Source organism: Ailuropoda melanoleuca, chromosome 7 (genome assembly GCF_002007445.2).
Source record: "Ailuropoda melanoleuca isolate Jingjing chromosome 7, ASM200744v2, whole genome shotgun sequence".
NCBI lineage: Eukaryota > Metazoa > Chordata > Mammalia > Carnivora > Ursidae > Ailuropoda > Ailuropoda melanoleuca.
The window spans coordinates 89,577,186-89,599,906 of NC_048224.1; the positions used below are offsets into that span (position 1 = coordinate 89,577,186).

General features: G+C 38.4%; 1 protein-coding gene across 5 annotated transcripts in view; it reads left to right on the forward strand.

Moving 5' to 3' along the window:
• VWA8 (von Willebrand factor A domain containing 8) overlaps nucleotides 1-22,721 on the forward strand; it is a 344,886-nt gene that overhangs the window by 221,633 nt on the left and 100,532 nt on the right. For all 5 annotated transcript variants that reach the window (XM_034665237.1, XM_034665238.1, XM_034665239.1 and 2 more), the window contains 9 exons: nucleotides 1,565-1,673; nucleotides 3,184-3,322; nucleotides 4,570-4,769; nucleotides 11,636-11,746; nucleotides 12,652-12,716; nucleotides 13,200-13,325; nucleotides 14,424-14,533; nucleotides 15,175-15,329; nucleotides 19,618-19,813. In XM_034665237.1, coding sequence (XP_034521128.1) covers nucleotides 1,565-1,673; nucleotides 3,184-3,322; nucleotides 4,570-4,769; nucleotides 11,636-11,746; nucleotides 12,652-12,716; nucleotides 13,200-13,325; nucleotides 14,424-14,533; nucleotides 15,175-15,329; nucleotides 19,618-19,813 — 1,211 coding nt within the window. The remainder of the gene's footprint in view (nucleotides 1-1,564; nucleotides 1,674-3,183; nucleotides 3,323-4,569; nucleotides 4,770-11,635; nucleotides 11,747-12,651; nucleotides 12,717-13,199; nucleotides 13,326-14,423; nucleotides 14,534-15,174; nucleotides 15,330-19,617; nucleotides 19,814-22,721) is intronic.

A 22,721-nucleotide genomic window follows, 5' to 3' on the forward strand; every position in this document is an offset into this window, starting at 1 on the left:
AAAGTAGTGCTATTTATAGGCCTTAAGTTCATCCTCCTCCCCCTTAAAATCAAATCCAGACATCATTCCAGCTAAGACTTTAATAGAGTCAAACAATACAAGTGTCAGGATCTAAAAATCATGGAAAATACCATTGTCATTTCCATGAAATCAGGTGTAACAATTTAAGTGTGGTTTAAGTTGGATGACAGATTCCGGTAATGGAATATAGGGCCTTTTGCTAACTGGTTATTCGTTAAGATTGAGCCCCAAATTAGTGTTGATTATATAAGTTTCCAATTCCAAAGCTTGCTCATGCACCCAAATACAATTCTTCCCCTTTCCCCTGACTACTGACTTATTGAAGGGGAAAGAGTTAGTAATAGATTTTTCCATAGCTTATTGGGAGGAGTTAGTAGTGAAAAATAAATGAGGGACTTTGGTTTGCCTCAGTTGGCCAGTCTGGAGCCCACAGGAAAAGTCTTAGAACAACACTTCGTGTTACCAAGAAGGAAGATGGAGTCGTTTGTTGTATGACTCCAGAATAGCCCACATGTGTCTTTTGGTTTTAGCCTTATTGCCGATAGCAATCTTGTTATGTGGTTACAGATAGTTTCTATATGGAGTACCTGAGGGTCCTTCCCATACCCTGCCAACCAAACAGCTAGTGCTATTTTTATATGGAACCATGCAGCCTGGTTAATTTCCATGAGTGTCATTTAGAATGAGTTTGCAAGTTCAAACCAGAATTCTTGAGTATCCCAGAAATTATCTATAAAAACTGGAAGTTAAACAAAGTTGCTCTTTGTCAAGTGGATAAATGTTTTTTTTTAAGCGTCTGTATATTTTTGTGAGATTATTAAAGGCTTCATTTTTTCTCCAAATCCTTCCTATACTTTACTAGGAATTGAGGTGTTAAGTCGCTAAGTATTTTACCAATTCAAGGAAAAATATGTAAACCTTAATTATATTAGTCATCAAGGTAAAAACAGGATAGGACCTTACCTTCTTAGTTCCAGAAATGTGAAATCTTCTTTTTTTAAGTTTTTATTTTAATTCCAGTTAGTTAAATACAGTGTGATATTAGTTTCAGTTGTACAATATAGTGATTCAGCAATTCCACACATCAACCAGGGCTCATCAGAACAAGTGGGCTCCTTAATCCCCATCACATATTTCCCCCATCCCTCCACCCCCTCCCTTCTGGTAACCATCACTTTGGTTCTCAATAGTTAAGAGTCTGTTTCTTGATTTCTCCCTCTCTCTCTTTTCCCCCCTTTGCATGTTTCTTAAGTTCCTCATATGAGTGAAACCATATGGTATTTGTCTTTCTCTGACTGTCTTATTTCGATTAGCATTATACTCTCTAGCTCCATCCATGTCATTGCAAATGGCAGGAGTGTAATCTTCTTCTTAAAGTATATTCTAAATGTCATATTATAGACTATCTTTTAATAAAATATAACTCACTTCTAAATGAAGCGCTCTTCAATTTTATTTGTGTGGTTGATAATTGATGGATCACTTTTTTTTCTATGACTTGGAAACAAGAAGAAATATTTACTTTTCAAATCATCCTTGCCAGGTTACCTCTGCCAGAGCAGACGTTCATGGGCTATTGGACAATTGGTCAGTCAAGAAATGGAATTCAAAAACTGTTGTGTCCAGCAGAAACTCATCATATAGACATAAAGGTTGATATTATTATTTCTTCATTAAAATATTGAATGTTACAGATTTTTCTATATCTTCCCTGGGAAGAACCCATACAACCTCAGGAATGACTTGTTCTGAGGTTATTTTAGATTTAGCTTTATCTCCAACTCTCAAGCCAGTCTGCCCTCTGAGGAGTTCAGTGTAGGTAATTGCTAATGGCTAATAGAATTCCTGAGAGCTAACCTGAATTAGAGTCAGGTATGTTGTGTGTTATCCTAGGACACTGATTCCATGGTATTTGTTTCTATGTAAAAAGGCAAAGGGAAAGAGCATCAGTCCTTAGCTGCAACAGAAACTCCTTTAGGTATTTCAAGCAGAAAGGGATTTACTGTGGGGAATCGGATGCCTATAAAATCATTAGAAGACAGAAGAAACAGGAGTCAATGGACCACCACTGGATTTTCAGTCTCAGGATCAGTGCTTCTGCTTCTACCAGCACCCCTGGCGCTGGCAGCTACCTAGCCCAGCAGGATCCGCAAACTTTTTCTGTAAAGGGCCAGATAGTAACGTTTTAGGCCACGCAGAGTCAGCTGCTGTTACTCCACTCTGCTGGGGTAGCACAAAAGCAGCCGTAGACAATATGTTAAAAGAGAAACATGGCTGTGTTCTCGTAAAGTGTTATTTACAAAAGCAGGCGGTGGGTCCAACTTGACCTGTGGACCATTCAAGTGCATTTCACTGGCAGGACCTAAATCGTATGTAGAACCCTTACTGCGAGGGAGTATGAGGAATGTAGTTTTTAGACTTCTGGCTCCTGAGATGCGTACTAGATAGAAAGGGGTGGTGTGGGGGGTGGCAGGGATGCTGCAAGAGTATCTAACCGAGACATTTTTGATTAATTAAGGACTGTATGGCATGCGGATATTAAAAGTGTGGTTACATCTATATAGTTCTGTATAGTTCTCATCTTGAAGGACCCAGCCCTGATATCAATAACATTATTAAATTAGTTCCTCTGCTTATGTTTCTATTGAGTAATGTTCGCTGTATGTGTTATAGTTTACCTTTTGTAAATATCAGTAAGCTTTTTTTTTAATTTCAAATGTCACTTTTTTAACATTTATTTTATTTCAAAGACCCCAGTTCAGCTCTTACTTTCTATAGAATGATATAATAATCATTCTTTTCAATGGAACTGTATCAGGCCCTGATTCATACATTTACAGATTATTATCCTTGTTTAAAGCCCTGGGTCCTAACTCACAGTTCAAAACTTGCTCTTGGCTTAGGAAGGAATGAAGTAATGAGAAACATATGGGATTTTACATCTAGTGTATTTTGTGAATAAACAGAAGAGAAAGTGAGAAATAAGAACGAATGAAAGCATTTATAAATGCAAGTATGTGGTATTATTATTATTATAGGTACCCTGGCAGTCAATAAAATTAGACGAGGTAATTAAAGATGTTGAGTGTTTGAATTTAAACTCTGTATTTTAGAAGAACATTAGCCTTAAATTCCTTAACCCAGGTAATTACTTTATTCTAGGGTCCAGCCCTTATAAACATACAGGAATATCCAGTAGAAAGATATGAAGAAAGATCCCAAACCTTTACTGAAGAATGTGCCTCCTGGAAGTTACCATTGGATGAAGTTAACTTAATCTGTGACATTGCTACATCACATGGTATGTCAGTTTATTCTTTTGATTTTCCTTCCTGCACTGATTTTTTTTTTAAAAAGGGGAATTAAAAGAACCTCTAAACATCAAGAAGTCTATGATAGACTCAGTAACTGTGTCATTTTTGGATTGGATAGTAATTGTATGTAATTTAGAACTAATTTCCTATAACAACCTAACAAAATACTATTGTGGAATCCACATAGGCACTGCTAAGTTTGTATGCATATGTCTGTTTCTCATTACAAGTGTAGCACAAAGTTAAACACACCCAGGCATGTGCTAAAAATAGAAGAGGAAAAGAAAAAGAGAAACATTGGATTTGGGGGCTGGGATTCCAGTTTGATGATTACATGAACTATGAAAGCAGGGCTGGAGTGATTTGCAGTCATTAAACTTATTGTAAAGAATGACAAATAAAGGATGTGAATTTTTGGCATCTACATTTCTGGACTGTTGCCATTACCTACTGATTCATGCAGTATGCCCTGGGTACGTTTTGGCAGAAGTTTTCAATTGATGGCAGTTACTAAGGTCCTATTAAACAGAGGTGATGACAGGGGAATGGGAGAGAGTCACTTGCCTAAGATGGGGATTGTTGAGGCGGAAATACAGAAGCAAGTTTTTGCTCATAATAAGTTCTGTGAATATTGTTTATTCCTAAAACCAGCTTTGTTGAATGAAAATATGTGCTTTAAAAATATACAGAGTGGTAACAGACCGGTGCTCTTGTGAAGATATTTTTCAATCACTAGTAGAGAATAAATATGGATTTTGCGGATAAAGTTTGAACTTTGGCCCTTGTCACATCTTCCGGGATTGGAGATGAGTATGTGTGATCCTCAGCCTCACGCCTGTGAGAGGCTTCGCTCAGCAGGAGCACTTTCCTGGTTCAGCCTAGTCCTGGCCTTTACCATTTCAAAACAACCTTCCAGGCAGCCGCTGTCAGTCAGAATTAGCCCTTAATAACAAAGCCCTTCCTATCGGTTAACTCTCTCTTTCAGTATTGTCCACATATGCAAACTAGGGTTTTTGTTGTTTTTTCTTTGCTTTTTACCTCTTCTGTATTTGTGAGAGAAAAGCTTAGAATCAGAGTTAATTTATATATATCTATCTCCTAATCAGTCCATCCACAAATCATCCGCTGAGTTCCAACTGTGTGCTCCGTCTCATGATTCAGATTTTACTGGACCTCTTGCCCAGTCAGAAAATCTCATGCAGACCACAAAATTAACACCTTTTTGTCATTACAGAAAATGAGGAAAATACCCTCTATGTAGTTGCGTGCAATCCCATCACCTTATACTTCATGAACATGACTGGGAAAAGTGGCTACTTGGCAGACTTTTCTGACATCTTCCCAAGAATGGCCAGTAGAGTTTGGCTCCCATTTGTGACAGTGGCACCGCTGGGAAATCCCCTCAAGGGTCAAGTGATTCTGCACGAGCAGCAGGTAAGGCGTCCCAGGCTGCTTGCATGGTACACTTATGGCAAGGGTGAGCTATGTGAAGGCAAAGGCAAGAGTGACTTGCAGCCTGTAAGTGAAAATCCTGCTTTCGTAAAGATCGAGGAAGGATCAGAGTTGTGTTTTGTCAGTACCGCAAAGGTAGGCTAATATCTTCCTCTCTGCAGAAACTTCGACATGACCTGTGATTCTGGAAGCATGTAAGTTAGGATTTCTCGACCTCAGCACTGATGACATTTGAGGCCAGATAATTCTTTGTTGTGAAGCTTACATTCTCTCTGGGGAGATAAATGACAAAGGAAGCCAGCAAATACATACACCCATTTCAGGTAGTGATAAGTGCTATGTAGAAACAAGGTAATGTCCTAAGGAGTGATGGGGTGGGGTAAGAGGAGGTGGAAGAATGCACTGTATTAAAGTGTGCTCCTCTTAGGTGATGACACTTTATCTGAAACCTGAATTACCTTCTTTACGTAGATACAGCCATATAAATATAGTGAATGGACTTGTCTTGGTCTGTTCGGGCTACTGTCATACATATAGCATAGACTAGGTAGCTTACAAACAACAGAAATTTATTCCTCACAGTTCTGGAGGCTGGGAAGTCCAAGATCAAGGGCCAGCAGATCTGGATCTGGTGTCTGGTGGCCTAAACAGCTGTCTCTTCACTGTAACCTCACATAGTAGAAAGAGCAGGGGATCTCCTTGGTGTCTCATGGATGAGGGTACTAACCTCATTCATGAAGTCTTCACCCTCATGACGTAATGACCTCCCATGGTCCCCACCTTCTACTACATCAAGGTTTAGGATTTCAACATATGAATTTGGGGAGGACATAGATCTTCAGTTCGTTGTAGGACTACACTGAGACCCTTTGGTATGTAATGATGCTCAAGGTCATACAGATGCTTAGAGTCAAAGTAATTCCAAACAGAAGATAGAGATCAAAAGGTAAGCTGTGTTGCAATTAGTGAGAACTCTAATGGTCTAAGTTAATTCATACTATACCAGTAGAAAGGAGTGTAATGTCTTTGCGTACTTATTACCCACCTAGTATCCACCATTCCGAGCATATTATTCATTCAACAGATATATATCATGTGCCTATTCCTGGGGATGCTGCAGCAAACAAAACACAAAAATCTTTGTCCTGGAAAGCTTACGTTCTGGTGCAGGAAGGTAGACAATAAGCAAAAGATATCATGAAATTATATCTCAAATTAGAAGATGAGAAGCAAGGGAGAGTAAAATGGAAGGCTGGCAGGAAGATTGCCATTTAAAATAGGGTAGATGGGCAGGGATTGCCTAAATGATGAGGGGATATTTAAGCAAAGATTTGAAGGAAGTAAGGGAGAGAACAGATACCTAAAATAGAGCTCCAGGCAAAGGGAATTCTAAGTTCAAAGGCCCAGCGCCTGGAGCTTGCTTTTTCCCATCTTTAAAGAAGTGTGGTGGGGAAGATTGAGTGAGGGGGAGAGTATAGGGCAGTGAGGTCACAGAGGTTGCTCAGCTAGTTGGGGAAGGGACATGGTGCAAGCGATGGAGAAGCAGGTTGTGCAGAGCCTTGTCGACCATTGTAATGGCCTGGGCCCTGCCTGTGGGTGGAAAAGGAAGGTGTTAGAGTTTTTCAAGCACAGGAGTAGCATGACCTGACTTACATTTTTGAGGATTTCTCTGGCTCCTCTGCGGTGAACAGTCTGTAGGTGCTAAGGCAGAATGAAGGAGACTAGTTAAGAAATGTTCTCAATGATCCAGCAAGAGATCATTGCAGTTTAGAGGATGGAGGTTGTCAGTAATGATGGATTCTGGGTGTGTATTGAAGGTAGAACCAAACAATTTCCTAACAGATCAAATGCGTGGGGTGAAAGAGGGTAGAGTTAATTAAGGACAACATCAAGGTTTAGGGCATGAGCAACTAAAAGAATAGAGTCACCATCAGTTGAGATGAGGAATTGATTTGGGAGGGATTAGACATTTGATTAAATCTGAGATGCCTATTAGACATCCAAGTAGATGAGCCTGGAGTTGAGTGGAGAGAATCAGAACAGGAAATATAAATTTAGGGGGCCTTGGCAGAAAAGTGCTATTGAAAACCATGAGACTGAAAGATGTCACCAAGGGAGTGAGTGTGGGTAGAGATCTCCAAGCTCTCGGGCAATGAAATATGAAGAAATGAGGGAGATATGGGGAAAATCAACCAAGGGGACTGAAGATGAGTGGCCAGTGAAGTAGGTAGACAGACCAGGGAGTGTGGTATCCCAGAAAGCCAGTGATGAACCTCTCAAGGAGAAGGAGCAATTATTAAATGCTGGCAATGTGCCAAATAAAAGATGACATACATTATTTCATGTTATTCTTCCAGCAGCATATTGAGGCTGCCCTTAACCTTATTTACATGGGAGAAAATGGAGGCTCAGAGAGTTTAGATAACCTGCCCAGTAAATACATGGTAAAACTGAGATTCAAAGCAGATTGGCTTGGCCCCACCAGAATTAAACTTCACCCACCCTCTCACTCATGGCAGCTGCTTGGGGAATCTGAACAATTAAAAAGCATTCACAATAGGAAGATATTAAAGAAATGCAATGTTGTTATTTACAAGTATTTAAAGTCACTAGGAGAGCAAAGTGTTACCAAGAAACAATATTTTTAGACCACGTCTAATCAAGAGGAAATATTGCATAAATAACATGTCAATGTTGCACTGAGTCAGTAAGTCAACTTTTAGGCCTTGTGTAAATAATTACCATAAGTTCTGAGTTAAATTTTTTTCTGCTTTTCGCTTTTATTTATTTTTTTTTAAGATTTTATTTATTTATTTGACAGAGATAGAGACAGCCAGCGAGAGAAGGAACACAAGCAGGGGGAGTGGGAGAGGAAGAAGCAGGCTTATAGCAGAGGAGCCTGATGTGGGGCTCGATCCCAGAACGCCGGGATCACGCCCTGAGCCGAAGGCAGAGGCTTAACCGCTGTGCCACCCAGGCGCCCCTGCTTTTCACTTTTAAAGAAATTTTCACTTTCTCCTCCAAGCTGAGTTTATACATATCCAGATATTGCTTATAAAAATTTGTGTCCAGCACGTGGAGTAAGGGTTTTACTTTGTAGGTTTCTAATAAAGTATCAATGCCATTGAATTGACTTCCACAATGAGAAGAATCTCGTTGTAAAAAGCACATGCTATCTTGGTGATTTTTAATCTAGTAAGCCAATGGCATTTGAATAAGAATCTAAATTTGGAGTATTTATTCAAACAATCCTGCCAGATTTTCAGCTGTCAAATTAACTGTCAAATCTACATATACCAATTCTTTGAAAGTACTAGATTTTTAGGCTCCTAGCAAGTATTATATTTTCCCAAAAGATCCAACTATTTAGCAACATCGCTGATCAATAGTCTGTTGAGTGTAAAGAGGTGCCTAACTCATAGCGGCCCTTGCGCTCCTGGCATTCTTGCACGCGCTACCACCTGACTTGGCCCTCTAACCACAGTCTGAACCATTTTCTAGAAAACGACCTCAGCACCCCTGAGCAAGCATGCACAGCTTATAGGAGTACTTCCACTAGACTCAGAACTGCCTCTTCCTTTCCCAGAGAGGCTATCTTAGCTGCCTGTTTTATATTATGGCCCTGTTAAGAGGTAAGACCTCTTGGATTCCAAATGAACAGCGTGCATCTGTAAAGTTTAACAAATGGTGAATAATTTTCACCAACTAACAAATGAGTGCCCTGCCCTCAATTCCTTTTCCCCATTCTGCCCTCCCTGAAAGCAGAGCTAAAATATTGTAGAGAAGTACTCCCATGAATTCCTCTATGCCTTGTCTTTATAAAGCTTCACTCTGGATGCATTTGCCTGGCTAAAAAAGTTGCTCAAAACTTCCTTGCTAAAATAAAATCTCAAGTGAGGAAAGGGAAACTTTGCCATGCCTAAAAATAAAGACCCTCCTCCCTTCCCCTCCCCTGCCATGAGATTACTTATTTCATCTGCACAAAGTTTAGAATTTCAGACTTTAGGACATTGAGGTCATCCAGAGGTTACTTTTCTCCCAGTCAGATACAAACATAATAAAATTGCTCACTTGCTTCTTCTCCCTGCCCCCTTGAAGGAGCACCAAAGCCACGGTTACATGTACTCAGATGTGACGCAAAATTCTATTTTTAAACTCAGACAGAATATATTATTAGTCATTTACAGAAGGAAACCATTAACATCTAAAAGGATGGAGCAACAGAACTCCTTCATGTTGCCAATTGCTTCTAAAACTGTCTAAATACAACAATGGCTGAATATATATGTTTTCTGTCACTTCGAAGATACAGTTTTTCAGTCCACTTGTGCCAAATTATGAGCGTATAAGTATTAGACCCTAAAAAGGAAGAAAAATGCAAAACTGTACTAACTTATTTTTTCTGTTTAATCGTATCTGTTTAATCATCTGCTTATTCTGCTTAATCATGTTTTGGAATCAAACATTATTTTTAGGATTTTCTTTTGCTTAGAAGAGTTAATATTATCCCAATTGCTGAAGTGCTAAGAATCATGTTAATGTTCATATTTATCATACGAGAAAGATTTTCTCCTTTAAAAAATACTTGCTAAAAAAAGATTTCATCTAGAATGGAGACTGTAAATTTTTAACTTAATACATTTTCTTAAGCAAAACTTTTTTTTTTAAAGATTTTATTTATTTATTCGACAGAGATAGAGACAGCCAGCGAGAGAGGGAACACAAGCAGGGGGAGTGGGAGAGGAAGAAGCAGGCTCATAGCGGAGGAGCCTGATGTGGGGCTTGATCCCAGAACGCCGGGATCACGCCCTGAGCCGAAGGCAGACGCTTAACGACTGCGCCACCCAGGAGCCCCCTCTTAAGCAAAACTTTTAAGGTATTGCCATTGTTTTCAAACTTTCAGAGGCCAAAAATAATACTTCTCATAGGAAATGATGATTTTAGAAAGAATATCCCTAACACACCTTCTGAATGGAGAAGTGCGTATTATACCAATGATGCCCTCAAAGAGTAATGTTTGCGGGGAAGTTTAGGCTCTGTCAACATGCTTATTAGTAGGATTTTTTAGTACAGCCAAGATTCGGAGCAAAGGAATCTATGTGATACAAATAAGACTTTAATGCTTGAGCGCTTCAGTACAATTAGGAGTCAGATTAACTTGAAACCACAGGATGAGGGCCCAGATTTGCAGATGAATCATCAATCTTTTTGCATTTCTTTTATTTGCAACTGGACTACATAAAACAGGGCAAGGGTCATGGTTAATTCATCATTGTGTTCTCCTTTGTGCTTTAAACATAAGCTGCTCAGTAAATATTAAGGAACAAGTGAGCAGACATTTCTTATTTGTTTCCTATATTTTGCAAACCATATATTAATTCTTTGGGTGCTTTATGACTTCATTTTCCCCAAAGAAAGTTTTTGTTTTTGTTTTTTAAGATTTTATTTATTTATTTGACAGAGAGAGACAGACAACCAGCGAGAGAGGGAACACAAGCAGGGGGAGTGGGAGAGGAAGAAGCAGGCTCCCAGCAGAGGAGTCGGATGTGGGGCTCGATCCCAGAATGCCCGGATCACACCCTGAGGCAGACGTTTAACGGCTGAGCCACCCGGACGGTCCCCCAAAGAAAGTTTTTGAAATGAAAAATTAATAGGGGTTAGGGTAACTGGAGGAGCCCCAAATTTAAAACAAAACAAAACAAAAACAAGAAGATAATTGCATAACAATGAGGCCTGACAACTTAAAGTTGTCGTTTTTGTAAACCTTTTTGTCTAATCCTTAAACATCTTTAAATTTTAACTAAAGAAAGCCGAGTTCATTGCATCTCTTTAAAATATTTCATCTTACAGGGCACCTGGGTGGCTCATTCAGTTGAGCGTCTGCCTTCAGCTCAGGTCACGATCCCAGGGTCCTGGGATCCAGCCCCATGTTGGGCTCCCTGCTCAGCGGGGTGTCTGCTTCTGACTCCTCCTCTCCCTCCGCCCCTCTCCCCCCCTTCATGTTCTCTCTCTGTGTCTCAAGTAAATAAAATAAAAATTTTTTAAAATGATAATAATAAATAATAAAATAAAATATTGCATCTTTTCTGAGTTTCCCAATTTTAAGTTCTTATTCATATGTTTCTGTTCATTGATTTTAATACTTAAGGTTTATTTAAAATTTTTTTTCTTAGAAAATGCTAATTACTGAGAGATTATTACTTCATTTACAAAGCTTTGATAAATACTGCCGGAGAAATAACTTGTTTGTATGTTATTGCAACACCAACTGTGAGTTCTTCAAGCTTAGCGAATTTTAAAATGAAGCAGCTCATAATGAACTAGGTTCATAGGATCCTTGATCTTTTCTTGCTAACCTCTCTTTTTATCATGTACATATCTCCTGAAGTAAGCCTGGATTTGTGAAAAGCATAAGTGAGATTTAATATGCACAGCGTAAGACAGTTTTCAATGAAGTATTCTTTAAGTGTAGTTTTAATAAAAGCAAATGGACTTTAAAAATTATCAATCCTCTTAATTTCCTCAAGTAAATAATAAAACGTAATCACGGTTAAAGTAGCCTATATTTAGAAGGAGATGGTTTTAAGATAAAATCTTAAAATAGAATACATTCTGCATTACATAATTTGAAATATCTTCCTACAACCATCTAGTACTTTACATTCCATATTAAGGAAAACCATTTAGTGTTTTTATGGTGTCTCTAAAGTCTTTCAATATTGTCATCTTCCCTTTGGCTTACCACTGTATCCTCTATTCCCAGGTTGCCAAGAGGCTGCTGCTTAAAAAAAAAAAAAGAAAAGAAAAGAAACAGATCTTGAGCTTTTTACTCTTCTCTTTATTTCCAGAATAATGTCATCCTGTTGTTAGATACCACTGGCCAAACCCTTCGACGTCTTATCCTCCCTTCAGAAGAGGGTCCATCTAAGAAACCTTCCTGGTGGAACAAGGAGGAAACGGTAGGGAACACCCAGCTTGTCCAGCAAATTGCCCCGGATTTCTGGAGCTTTCTACCTTAAAGATGCATGCACGCCCATCCCTCTCCATGCCTTTGGTTTCCTACTACACTGCACGAGAGAATTCTCTTATTGTGTACTTGTAGATGTTCATGTCATACAAATAGACGTAGATACACGTATAATTAAGTAACCAATAACTTTTTTTTGTAGACATCACACTCACGTGAAGACTTGTCGGGACTGAACTATAATAATAATAGAACTTCATGAGCTTTTCGAGCATGATTTTCCTGACAAGTTCCTGTCCCTGCAGTTACTGAATTGTTTCCCAGTTGTGTGTTTATGTTTTGGATTTATGTAATAACCTGATGGGTATGACACCTGATTGCACCTACTAAATAAATAAACATTTGACTACATTACCTAAATTAAACCAGTAAATAAGTTCTAGGCCAACCCAAGAGAATTTATTCTGCCATTCAGAAAAAGGTAATGGATATAAAATAAGACCTACTTTTTGCCCTGCAAACGAGCATACCTAAGTCTTAAAAGACCATGAAAAAAAACCCCAGATAATTTAAATGCATAAATGTATCTGAATCTATAAAAAACAGTATTTCCTATATGTTTATGTCATGGTATAAATTCCACAATCGCCAAATAGCAGGTTTATTTCTAACCAGTATTTGGCATTATTTTTAAAATTTTATCCTAAAGATAAAATAAATTTTGAAATATATTTTGATCCACATTACCATAAGAGTCTTGAAATAAATAAAGAGGTAGCTTCTCAGAGAATTACATGTTTTATATGTCAAAGAACTTTATTTAAGGGAAAGGAGCCAAAGAGACATGACTGCATCTCACACACTTAATGTGAATATTTTGTTTTGTTTTGTCTTCAGGAAACTTATAAAATGTGTAAAGAATTTTCGCACAAAAACTGGCTAGTATTCTACAAAGAAAACGGGTGAGCTCTTTGTTATAGAAGATTTAAACTGGGATCCTCATTTTGCCCACTCTCTTTCCTTGTTTAATTATGCTTCCTTATTATAAGACCAGTGTAACCAAATTGCAAATGTTTTATTATAAAAGTAACTCCTCCTACGTTGTAGAACGTTTTAAAACAGACCCAAGAACAGACAGTGCTTGGGGCACCTGGGTGGCTCGGTCATTTAAGCTTCCAGCTCTTGATTTCGGCTCAAGTCATGACCTCAGTGTCATGAGATTGAGCCCCATGTCCCGCTCTGTGCTGGGTGTTGAGCCTGCTTAAGATTCTCTCTCTCCCTCTGCCTCCCCTCCCCGTGTCTCAATTACCATTTTTCTGTGTTATGATTTCGTCTTGAACACCTTCTTCATAGCATTGCATGATAATCATGAAATGACTGTGCCATCGTTACTCAGCCATTATCCTCACCGTTTCCTTTCAGATAGTTTTCTTCTCCTCTTTCAGGAACAGCCTGACTGTGCTGGATGTTCTAGAAGGGCGAACTCACACCATCTTACTTCCCATCAACCTCAAGACAGTTTTTCTAGTAGCAGAGGACAAGTGGCTTCTGGTGGAGGACCAAACAAACCAGTGGGTAGATCTACATAGCATCTCATGGGGTGTACCATAGCTCAGCCATGTTCATCAGTTATCTAGCAACCTTACTGTTCTGACTTCCAGTGTCTGTCTTTTAACAATTTCAGAATTTGGCATCTCTGTAGGTGAAAGAAGAAAGAGAGGGGAAAAATTAAAATAAATATTGCTTCACAGAGTAATTATGAAAGGGTTTCTGAGAATGACATTGAAATTAACAGTAAAAACATAATGACTTCTACGTATGATCCATATTTCTTTGGATTTTTTCCTATTAGTGCATTGAGAAGTCACAGTATTCTTGCCAAGCTAGAGATACTTCAAAGTGGATTTTTGGTTTATCCTTTCTTCAAGGGGCCATAGTCTCTGTCCTAGAGCTGTTGCCTTTTTGGAGCTTCACAGAATTCACCCCTTAGAAGTTTCTTCTTCATTTTATCTTGGTTGCTCTTACTTAGTTATGTTCATGTTTGTGTTGCTTTCCCCCCATTGGGTGCATACTTCTTGATGAACGGGACATTATATGCACTTGGCATAAATAGGGTGCAGGGTCAATTTTGAGTCCCCTTCCCTCATGCATTACCTCGACTGGCTAAATACAGACTCTGCCCCTAGGGTGACAAGCAGAAGTATCCTGCTGCAAAAGATTTCTGGCTATTTATACATCCCTATTTTAGAAACCTTAAAAATAAGTAGATCGAGGGGATTACCGTGGTGAGGGCTTCTGTCACAAATAAGAGGCCAGGTTCTCACTTGACTTGCTGGCTGATCAAGCAGTCATAGCAATAGCAGGTTCCATGATAATGGGGGTGTGTGTCACATTAGGTTGCTTCCCCCCCCAGCCCTTCCTCTTACAGGAAGTGTTGGATTTTAGTTCCTATTTATTACTGCATTGTTATTGTGCACTGCTCCCTATAGACAGTGTTGAGAAGTTATTTGTTAACTCATGATGTAACTCTGAAACTGCAGGTTATACTCAGAATATAAAAACAAGGCTTTGGAGTGGGGCGGGTATGGAATTCTGATTTTTTTCATAGTCTGGACTCATAATTATTAAAGAAAAAAAACTTTTCACTTAGATGTTTTGTTTGTTTACAGGAAATATCTTTTAAGTAAGCCTGCGCACATTGAATCTGAGGATAGTGGGGTTTGCCAGTTGTACGTGTTGAAAGAGGAGCCCCCTAGCACAGGATTTGGAGTTATACAAGGTAAATTCCCTGTTCTTTGTGCTCATGGCTGTGTGGTATGTGCTTACAGTCCTCTAGAATCGTTTAAGAACAATAACATCAACATATGTTAAATGTATGCCAAAAGAGAGAACTTAGTAACTGCATTAGAATTAGTAAGTAAGAATGTATCATCTTTTCAGTTTCGTCTTTGAATTTTTTGAACTGAGAAATCAGAATTTTTCTATACATTTAGGTTCCGAGTCCATTAGTCTTTTAGGGTAGCATCTTTTCTTTTTTTTTTACACAGGCCCTCAGGATTTCTACTTAATTCGTCACCGTTTTGGGGGGGTGAATAAGTTGTTATGAAAAAGAACTAAAACAAACCATTACTAGCACTGGGTTGGGTCAGTTTCATGTCTTTCCTAGAGGGTGCTATTAATGATTATATGTATTGCTAATAAAATTTTGAATTCAGTAAATACTTGCATTCACTTAGAGAAGATGCCTTAATTGTAAAAACTGACTTTTCTCGAACAAAAGGCCGTGAATATAATTTCAAGTGTTTTCTCTTTTTTAACTTGTGCTTTTCTGTTTGAGTTGGTGAGAATGAAATCTTGCAAAAATTAATTCCTGGAGCATTTTAGGGGTATATGATATCTAATGTTTCTTTGACACTTTAGAAGCAGATCTCAGCATACCTCAGAAAATTTCAAGTGATCAACTATCATCTGAAAACCTAAGTTCAGCTGTGGGACAAAAGATTGCCTCTCCTAACCGAATTTTCTCAGACGAGAATAGTTACGCTACAGTTGTTATTGGCTTCCCAGATCTCATGGTAAGCACCAGTTTTTTTCAATTATTGAATAAATATTTCTTCTCCCCAGTTTAGCCTATAATCTATAAGGCTATTTGAAGGTTAGTTAAAAATGTAATGATATTCTGGTTAACATTTCAGATCAAGTCTGTATTCCAAATCAGTCATTAGAAAATACATTCTACCTATAGAGTTTCATTGCTTTTTTAAAATTAACATTCAAAGGGTAATGTAATTATGTAAGTTAGTAAGGGGAAACCAGTATTCTGTATACATGGGAGTCCATGTGACGTAGTGAAATGTTTAACCTACTGACTGTAATTTTACATCTTGTTGTCTTAACATGTGCTCGTGTAACCTGTCAAGAGGAACATTTGAGACTAACAAAGTAAAATGTCTTCTAGAATTTTTTAAAGTTATTTTGTTGGGGTCTCATAACTGTAAATTCAATGTTTTTAACACTCATGAACATCAATTCACTTTCCACTGAGTTTTGCTCTGATTTATCATATCTTTCCAGCATCCAGATTATGGTGATAGTCTCAATTTGGTCTTAGGTAGTCCCTTCTGCTGTTATGCACTGTTATCTGTAAAGAAGAGGCTATTCATAATTGACTTCAGGTGAAATGAGGCACCATCTTCCCCTGATGGAAATGGGGGAAAATTAAATATAAAGGTTATTGAAGTCCAAGATGCCATCTAATAACCTCAGATGTAGCTCCGTGTGTTTTGATTTGACATTTAATTTTCATAATCTCCTCTGTAGCTTTTATTTTTTAATAGAATCATTTAAAGATAAAAATATGGGCTCTGTTTGATAGTACACCAGTCTCACATAATCTCAGATTTTTAATGTAATTAATGCATGATGACTATTTCAGAGTATAAGACGTCTGAAATCCAAAACCCAGCGGATAATATGTGGCTTAGGATTTTGCCATATGTCGTCCTAATTATCAAGGAAAAATAATTTGCTATGGTATTATATAACTGAAAATGAAACATGTTGTTGGAATACAGTATCTACAGCAGCCTTGACTGAATGAGAGTTGTGTTTAATATGCTTTCTCAATGATTGCTGCCATCAGTAGGGATACTAGAGCTATGTTTCTGAAGGTGGAATCATTTAAATATTGATCTTCTGATTGAAGAAATTAGTATAGAAATGTTACTGTAAAAAATGGTTAGAAAGTAGAAGTATTTGGCACTGAGTGTAAGACACTTTGTATTAACCCTGTAGAAATCCTTTATAGCCTGTAGGACTAGTGACCTTGTTAAATTAAAAGTTCTATCCCCCCTACTTAACCAACACGTAGGAGATGTTAGTGAATATTTGTTAAATGAAAGACTAGGGTCAGTTAGGCAGCCTTTCAACATTTTATAACAATCATATTTTTTAGACCCTAACACAAAAATCAAACATTGCACTATTCTAAACCCTTTCATACATGACAATTTCTAAAACAATTTCACACGGTTTTATAGATGAAGAAACAAAAGAGAAGACATATCCCCTAGGCCACAAAAATTATGAGTAAAGGAGCTGGGATTTGAGATTAAGTGTGACTGACCCTCAAACCTGTATACTTTCCCTTGTACCACAGTGCCTTTTTGCTTCATGTGAATTTCTTTTAACTCTTCATAAAGCTATCAATAAAGGGATATGTCACCTATTAACTTTTTATAGCATTATCAGAGGCACCTAAATTATTATAAACTTTTTATCACTCCCATAACTTAATGTCAAATAGCCATAAAGGCCTATAGAAGTATCCTCAATAGTGAAACATTAAAAGCTTCCTTTTAATATCAAGAATAAGACAAGACACTATCACCACTTCTATTAAACACTCTATTGAGCATCTCAGATATGATCCATAACAAAATTTTTGATAAATTATATTTCATCAAAATTTAAAACTTCAGCTCTATGAAAGATACTGTTAAGAGAATGAAAAAATATGGCTGGGAAAAATATTGGCAAGTCATATTTCCAACAAAGGACTTGTATCTAGAGCATACAAAGATTTCTTAAAACTCAAGAGCAAGAACAAATCATCCAATATAGAAATGGGCAAACAGTGGCTCAGTGGGAGGTGTCAGAGGTCAGAGGCTGAGCAGGTGAAGACATCCCAGATGGGGGAGGGTGTAACCACCAGTGATGGGAATCATCTCCAGGCAGGATGCAGGTGGTGCCCCTAGGAGCTAGAGGTAGCCTGGTGTAGGATTTAGGAGCCTAAGTAAGGTGAGGAGGGCCTCCATTCATGAGCATAGCCCGGTGTGGACTGTCAGGACCAATCAGAGTAAGGAAGGCATTTGCTCGTGAGGAAAGGTTAGTAGTGGGACGGGATATGAGTCACATTCAGTGGAACTGAGGAAGAAAGTAAATATATCAAAGATAATGAAGCCTCTCACTGTTGGAGAAGGAAGTTACAGATAGAGAAAGGAAGAACTCTAGAATGAATCCTATAGTCATTGCATTGGAATTGAATCTGTGTGGACTCACAGTTTGCAATATATTTAGATAGATACAAAAAAACGAGGTAAATGTGAAGAAAAAGCAAAAGACTTGAACAGGCGATTTAAGAGGATACAAAGATTAAGTACATGAAAAGATGTTCAACATCATTAGTCTTTCAGGAAATGCAAATTAAAATCGCGATGAGACACTACTACATGGCTAACATAAAAAAATACCGACAATATCAAATACTGACAAGGATGCAGAGCAAATCTAACTGTCATACAATTTTATGAAAGAGCAAAGACAAACAATAATCAAGACGTTTCTGAAGAAGAACCAAGGGGAAGCAGAGGTATTTGCCATACTAAATTTCAAGGCTTATTATAAAGCTTTAGTAACTATGACAATGGGGTAGACGCAGGGTAGAAAGGTAAATAAGAGAGCGGAATGAAGTGCTCAGGAGCAGATGCGTGCATATTCAGAACTGTATTTTATAATAGCAGTGCTGATCAGTGCTCTTTGGTATTTGATGGTATTTGGGCAGTTAGTTGTCCATGTGAGAAAAGGATGAATATGAATCTCTGCTTCATGCCATTCACAAAAATAAATCCCAAATGGGTTAAGGACTTACATGTAAAAGACAAAATTTTAAAACTTTAGATAATACATTGGGGAATATCTATGATCTTGGGGTAGGGATGGATAAATACATATATGGTAAAAATTTTAAGTAAAGCAAAAGGAAAAAAACCCACAAAATTCCAGAAGAGTTCTAAACATCTAGGGCAGACAGAAGGAGATGTGAATGGGAAGGAGCACTCAGGGACTTCAGAACGCTGGTAATGCCAGAGGGTGGATGTCTTAGATATTTGTCTCATTTTTAAACTGACTGTATTGTTATAGTCCCTCTTTTTAGTTGTAATTCATTTCAAGGTAAAAAAAAAAATATGTTGTATATTTCACATTTGCCTGAAAAATATGATTATTGATGAAGCAGCTATTTTCTATACCAAAATTCAAACAGGTTAAGAAGTAATTTGATTTTCTTTTCTTTTTTTTTTTAAGATTTTATTCATTTATTTGACAGAGAGAGAGAGACTGACGGCGAGAGAGGGAACACAAGCAGGGGGAGTGGGAGAGGAAGAAGCAGGATCCCAGTAGAGCAGGGAGCCCGATGTGGGGCTCGATCCCAGGACCCTGGGATCATGCCCTGAGCCGAAGGCAGATGCTTAACGAGTGAGCCACCCAGGCGCCCCTAATTTGATTTCCTTATACTTGTGAAATACAAGCTTACCACTCATATCAGCTTAAAGGGCTGCATTGTAGCAGGTGTGGTGAATGTAGTTTACAGTACAGTTGCCTCTTGAACAACATGGGGGTTAGGGAACTGACCCCCTTCACACAGTCAAAATTCCATGAATAACTTTTGACTCCCCAAAACTTAACTACTAACAGCCTACAGTTCACTGGAAGCCTTAACTGATAACAAACAGTCGATTAGCACACATTTTGTATGTTACATACATTATACATGTACAATAAAGTAAGCTGGAGAAAAGAAAGTGTTATTAAGAAAATCATAAGGAAGAGAAAACACATTTACTGTACTGTAAAAAATCCAGATATAAGTGGACCTACACAGTTCAAACCTGTGTTGTTCAAGGTTCAACTATATTTCAGTACTTTCTTCTTTTAAGTAGGCTCCATGCCCAGCATGGAGCCCAACGTGGGGCTTGATCTCAGGACGCTGAGATCAAGACCTGAGCTGAGATGAAGTGGTGGATGCTTAACCGACTGAGCCAGGCACCCCTATATTTCAATACTTTAATCTTTTCCTTCTTTCAGTCACCCAGTGAAGTCTATTCTTGGAAAAGGCCATCATCCTTGAATAAACCAAGTGTCATGGATAGAGCATTCTATGGAGGAAAGAAGAAAAGTGAAACTCCAAAACAGAGCAATTGTGTGACTCTTTTAGATACCAATCAGATAGTCAGGATTCTGCCCCCAGGAGAAGTCCCTCTAAAAGATGTCTACCCAAAAGGTAAGAAATTTACCAACTCCTAATTTGCCAAAGTAGTAAAGGTAGTTTGCTTTTGGTAGGGATATTTAATTTATCATTATTGCTCCGTATGTATAAATGTGAAAAATTCTACCAGGGTCTAGTAGCTAAAAAGAGCTACCTGTGTGCTCAGAAAGTTTTCACTCACTTTCTCACAGTGTGTGGTGGAAGCACTGCTGTTAAAACTCTTCTTCCTTTGCCTTACAATCTATACAATAACTTTACTTAGAAAATGTTTTCAAAGAGACTTTTAAAAATTATTAGACCATCGGGCATAGAAAATGGGGCCCACATTCTTCTGAAATTCCTGTGATGAACGGCCAGGGACTCATGCAGACAGATCCCCTTAGCAGCGCTCTCAGAGTCAGTCCTCTTACATTTATTACTGCAAAACATAGGCCAGGTCCTGAGCCGATCACTTTTCCTTGTATACATTTATTTAATCTTCAAATCCCCATTCTGTCGTCAGTGTACTCTCGAACTTGTATGCAGGGAGGCTGACGAAGGGAAGTATGACGGCATGCCAAGGGCCGCACCACCAGTGACCATCAGAGCCCAGATCTGCACCAAGTCTTCCAGTCCCAAGCCTAGGGCTCTTCTCGCTGAACCACACGGGCTTTCTTCATAATGGATAATTATGAAAATGTTTGCTCGTTGAGCCACTGATTACTAATTGCATCATAGTGGTAGTAACATGTTATCCTGTTTACATTCGTTATTATCACTGTGGACTTAATAAATATAATGCTAAATGTATTATAATCTATTACTGGGTTTGACAAGTCCTGGTTATATGATAATATTTAGAATTAGTTCCTTCCAAAGAGATCACCATTTCCTCAAAATATTTTTTTTTTAAAGATTTTATTTATTTATTCAACAGAGATAGAGACAGCCAGCGAGAGAGGGAACACAAGCAGGGGGAGTGGGAGAGGAAGAAGCAGGCTCACAGCAGAAGAGCCTGATGTGGGGCTCGATCCCACAACGCAGGGATCACGCCCTGAGCCGAAAGCAGACGCCCAACCGCGGTGCCACCCAGGCGCCCCCCTCAAAATATTTCTTAAGGTAGATGAGGCACATGAATAAAGTGACAATCTCAGTACAGTGCTGTGATAGGAATATTCACAAGGTAATCTATAAAAGGAGAAGCTTACAGTCCAGACTGGTGATTATAAGCTCACCCTTGAAGAGATAAGTGGGAGTGAATCAAATGAAGCAGTTGTTTCAGAAAGGGGGAACCCCATGTGACATGTCCGGTGGCATTACACCATTCCAGAAAATATAAGAAATTCTGTACTAGAATTCAGTGTACCTGGGAGTCTACCTTGATACTTCTTCTCTCTCATCCTCTGTATCTAATCCCATCATAAATTACCATGTCCTTTTGATACAACCTTACTCATATGTTTTGATTCCACCCACCTGATTAGAGTTCTGTTACCAACATCCAGATCACCACCATCTTGCACTAGAATATTGACAGCCTCCTAACATTTCCTCTTCCACTCTTTCCCCATCCTACCCATTCTCCATGCATCAGACAGTGATAGTTTTAAAATATGCCTTTGTCCTTATTAAGGTTCAGTATATATAGAGTAAAAGTCACCCTTTTTTGTATATTTCTGCAAATTTGGCAAACACATGGAGTTGTGTAACCATCACCATAACTGACAGAGAATAGTTCCATCTCCCCAAAAACCTCCCCCATGCTACTTCGTGGTCAGCTTCTCCACCTGCTCCCTGTCCCCTGACTGACCTGATTTCTGTCCTTATGGATTTGCCTTTTCCAGAATGTTCATATAAATGGCATCATACAACATATGGTCTTTCAAGTTTGGTTTCTTTCACCTGATATCATGTCTTTGAGAGTCATTTATATTGTTGTGTGTGCCACTAGTTCACTTTATTGCCAAGTAGTAGTCTCTTGTTGGATGAGCACACTTTGTCTATTCATTCACAAGTTCATGGATAGTTGGATCATTTCCACTTTTTGACAATAATGAATAAGGCTGTTGTGAGCATTTGTTCACAGATCTTTAAGTAAACATAAGTCTTTGCTTCACTTGGGTAAATACGTAGGAATGGCATTTTTACATTTTATGATAGAACTGCCATACTGTTTTACAAAGTAACAAAACCTTTTGCATTCCGATCAGCAATGAAGGAGAGTTCTAGTTCCGCTGCCTCCTTGTCAGTACTTGGAATAGTCAGTCTTTCGCCGTTCTAGTAGTCGTGCAGCAATATCTCATTATGATTTTAATTTATGTTTTCCCCAGGGCCTAATGATGCTGAGCATCTTGTCATGTGCACCTTCTTTAGTGAATGTCTCAGATTTTTTTGCCCTTGGATTATTTGGGTTTTTTTTTTTTTTGAGAGTTTTGTGTTCCTTATATATTCTGGGTATAAATCTATCAGATACGTTCTTTTCCAACATTTTCTCCTGTTTTGATGAAGGGAAAGTCTCCCTTCTAGAAATTTTTGTAGTGTTAGGTTTTACATTTAATGTTCCATTTTAAGATAACTTTCTTGTATGGTACAAGGTGTGGATTGAGACTCATTGTTTTGTATGCAGATATTCACTTGTTCCAGCACCATTTGCTGGAAGATCTGTCCTATCTCCACTGAAGTTCAGCAGTTGGACCTCTGCTGAAAATCACTGACCACATAAGTTTGGGTCCGTTTCTGCAATTTGTACTGTGTTCCATTGATCTCTGTGTCTATCCCTTCGCTAATAGCACACTCGATTACTTTCTAGCTTTGACACTACTTTATAATGAGTGTCAAAATCAGGTAATATAGATCTTCTAACTGTTGGTAGGGATCAGTGGATAGAAAACTACTAAGAGGAAATCAGGGAAAAGGAAGACTTCTGATTAAATTGACCTGGGAG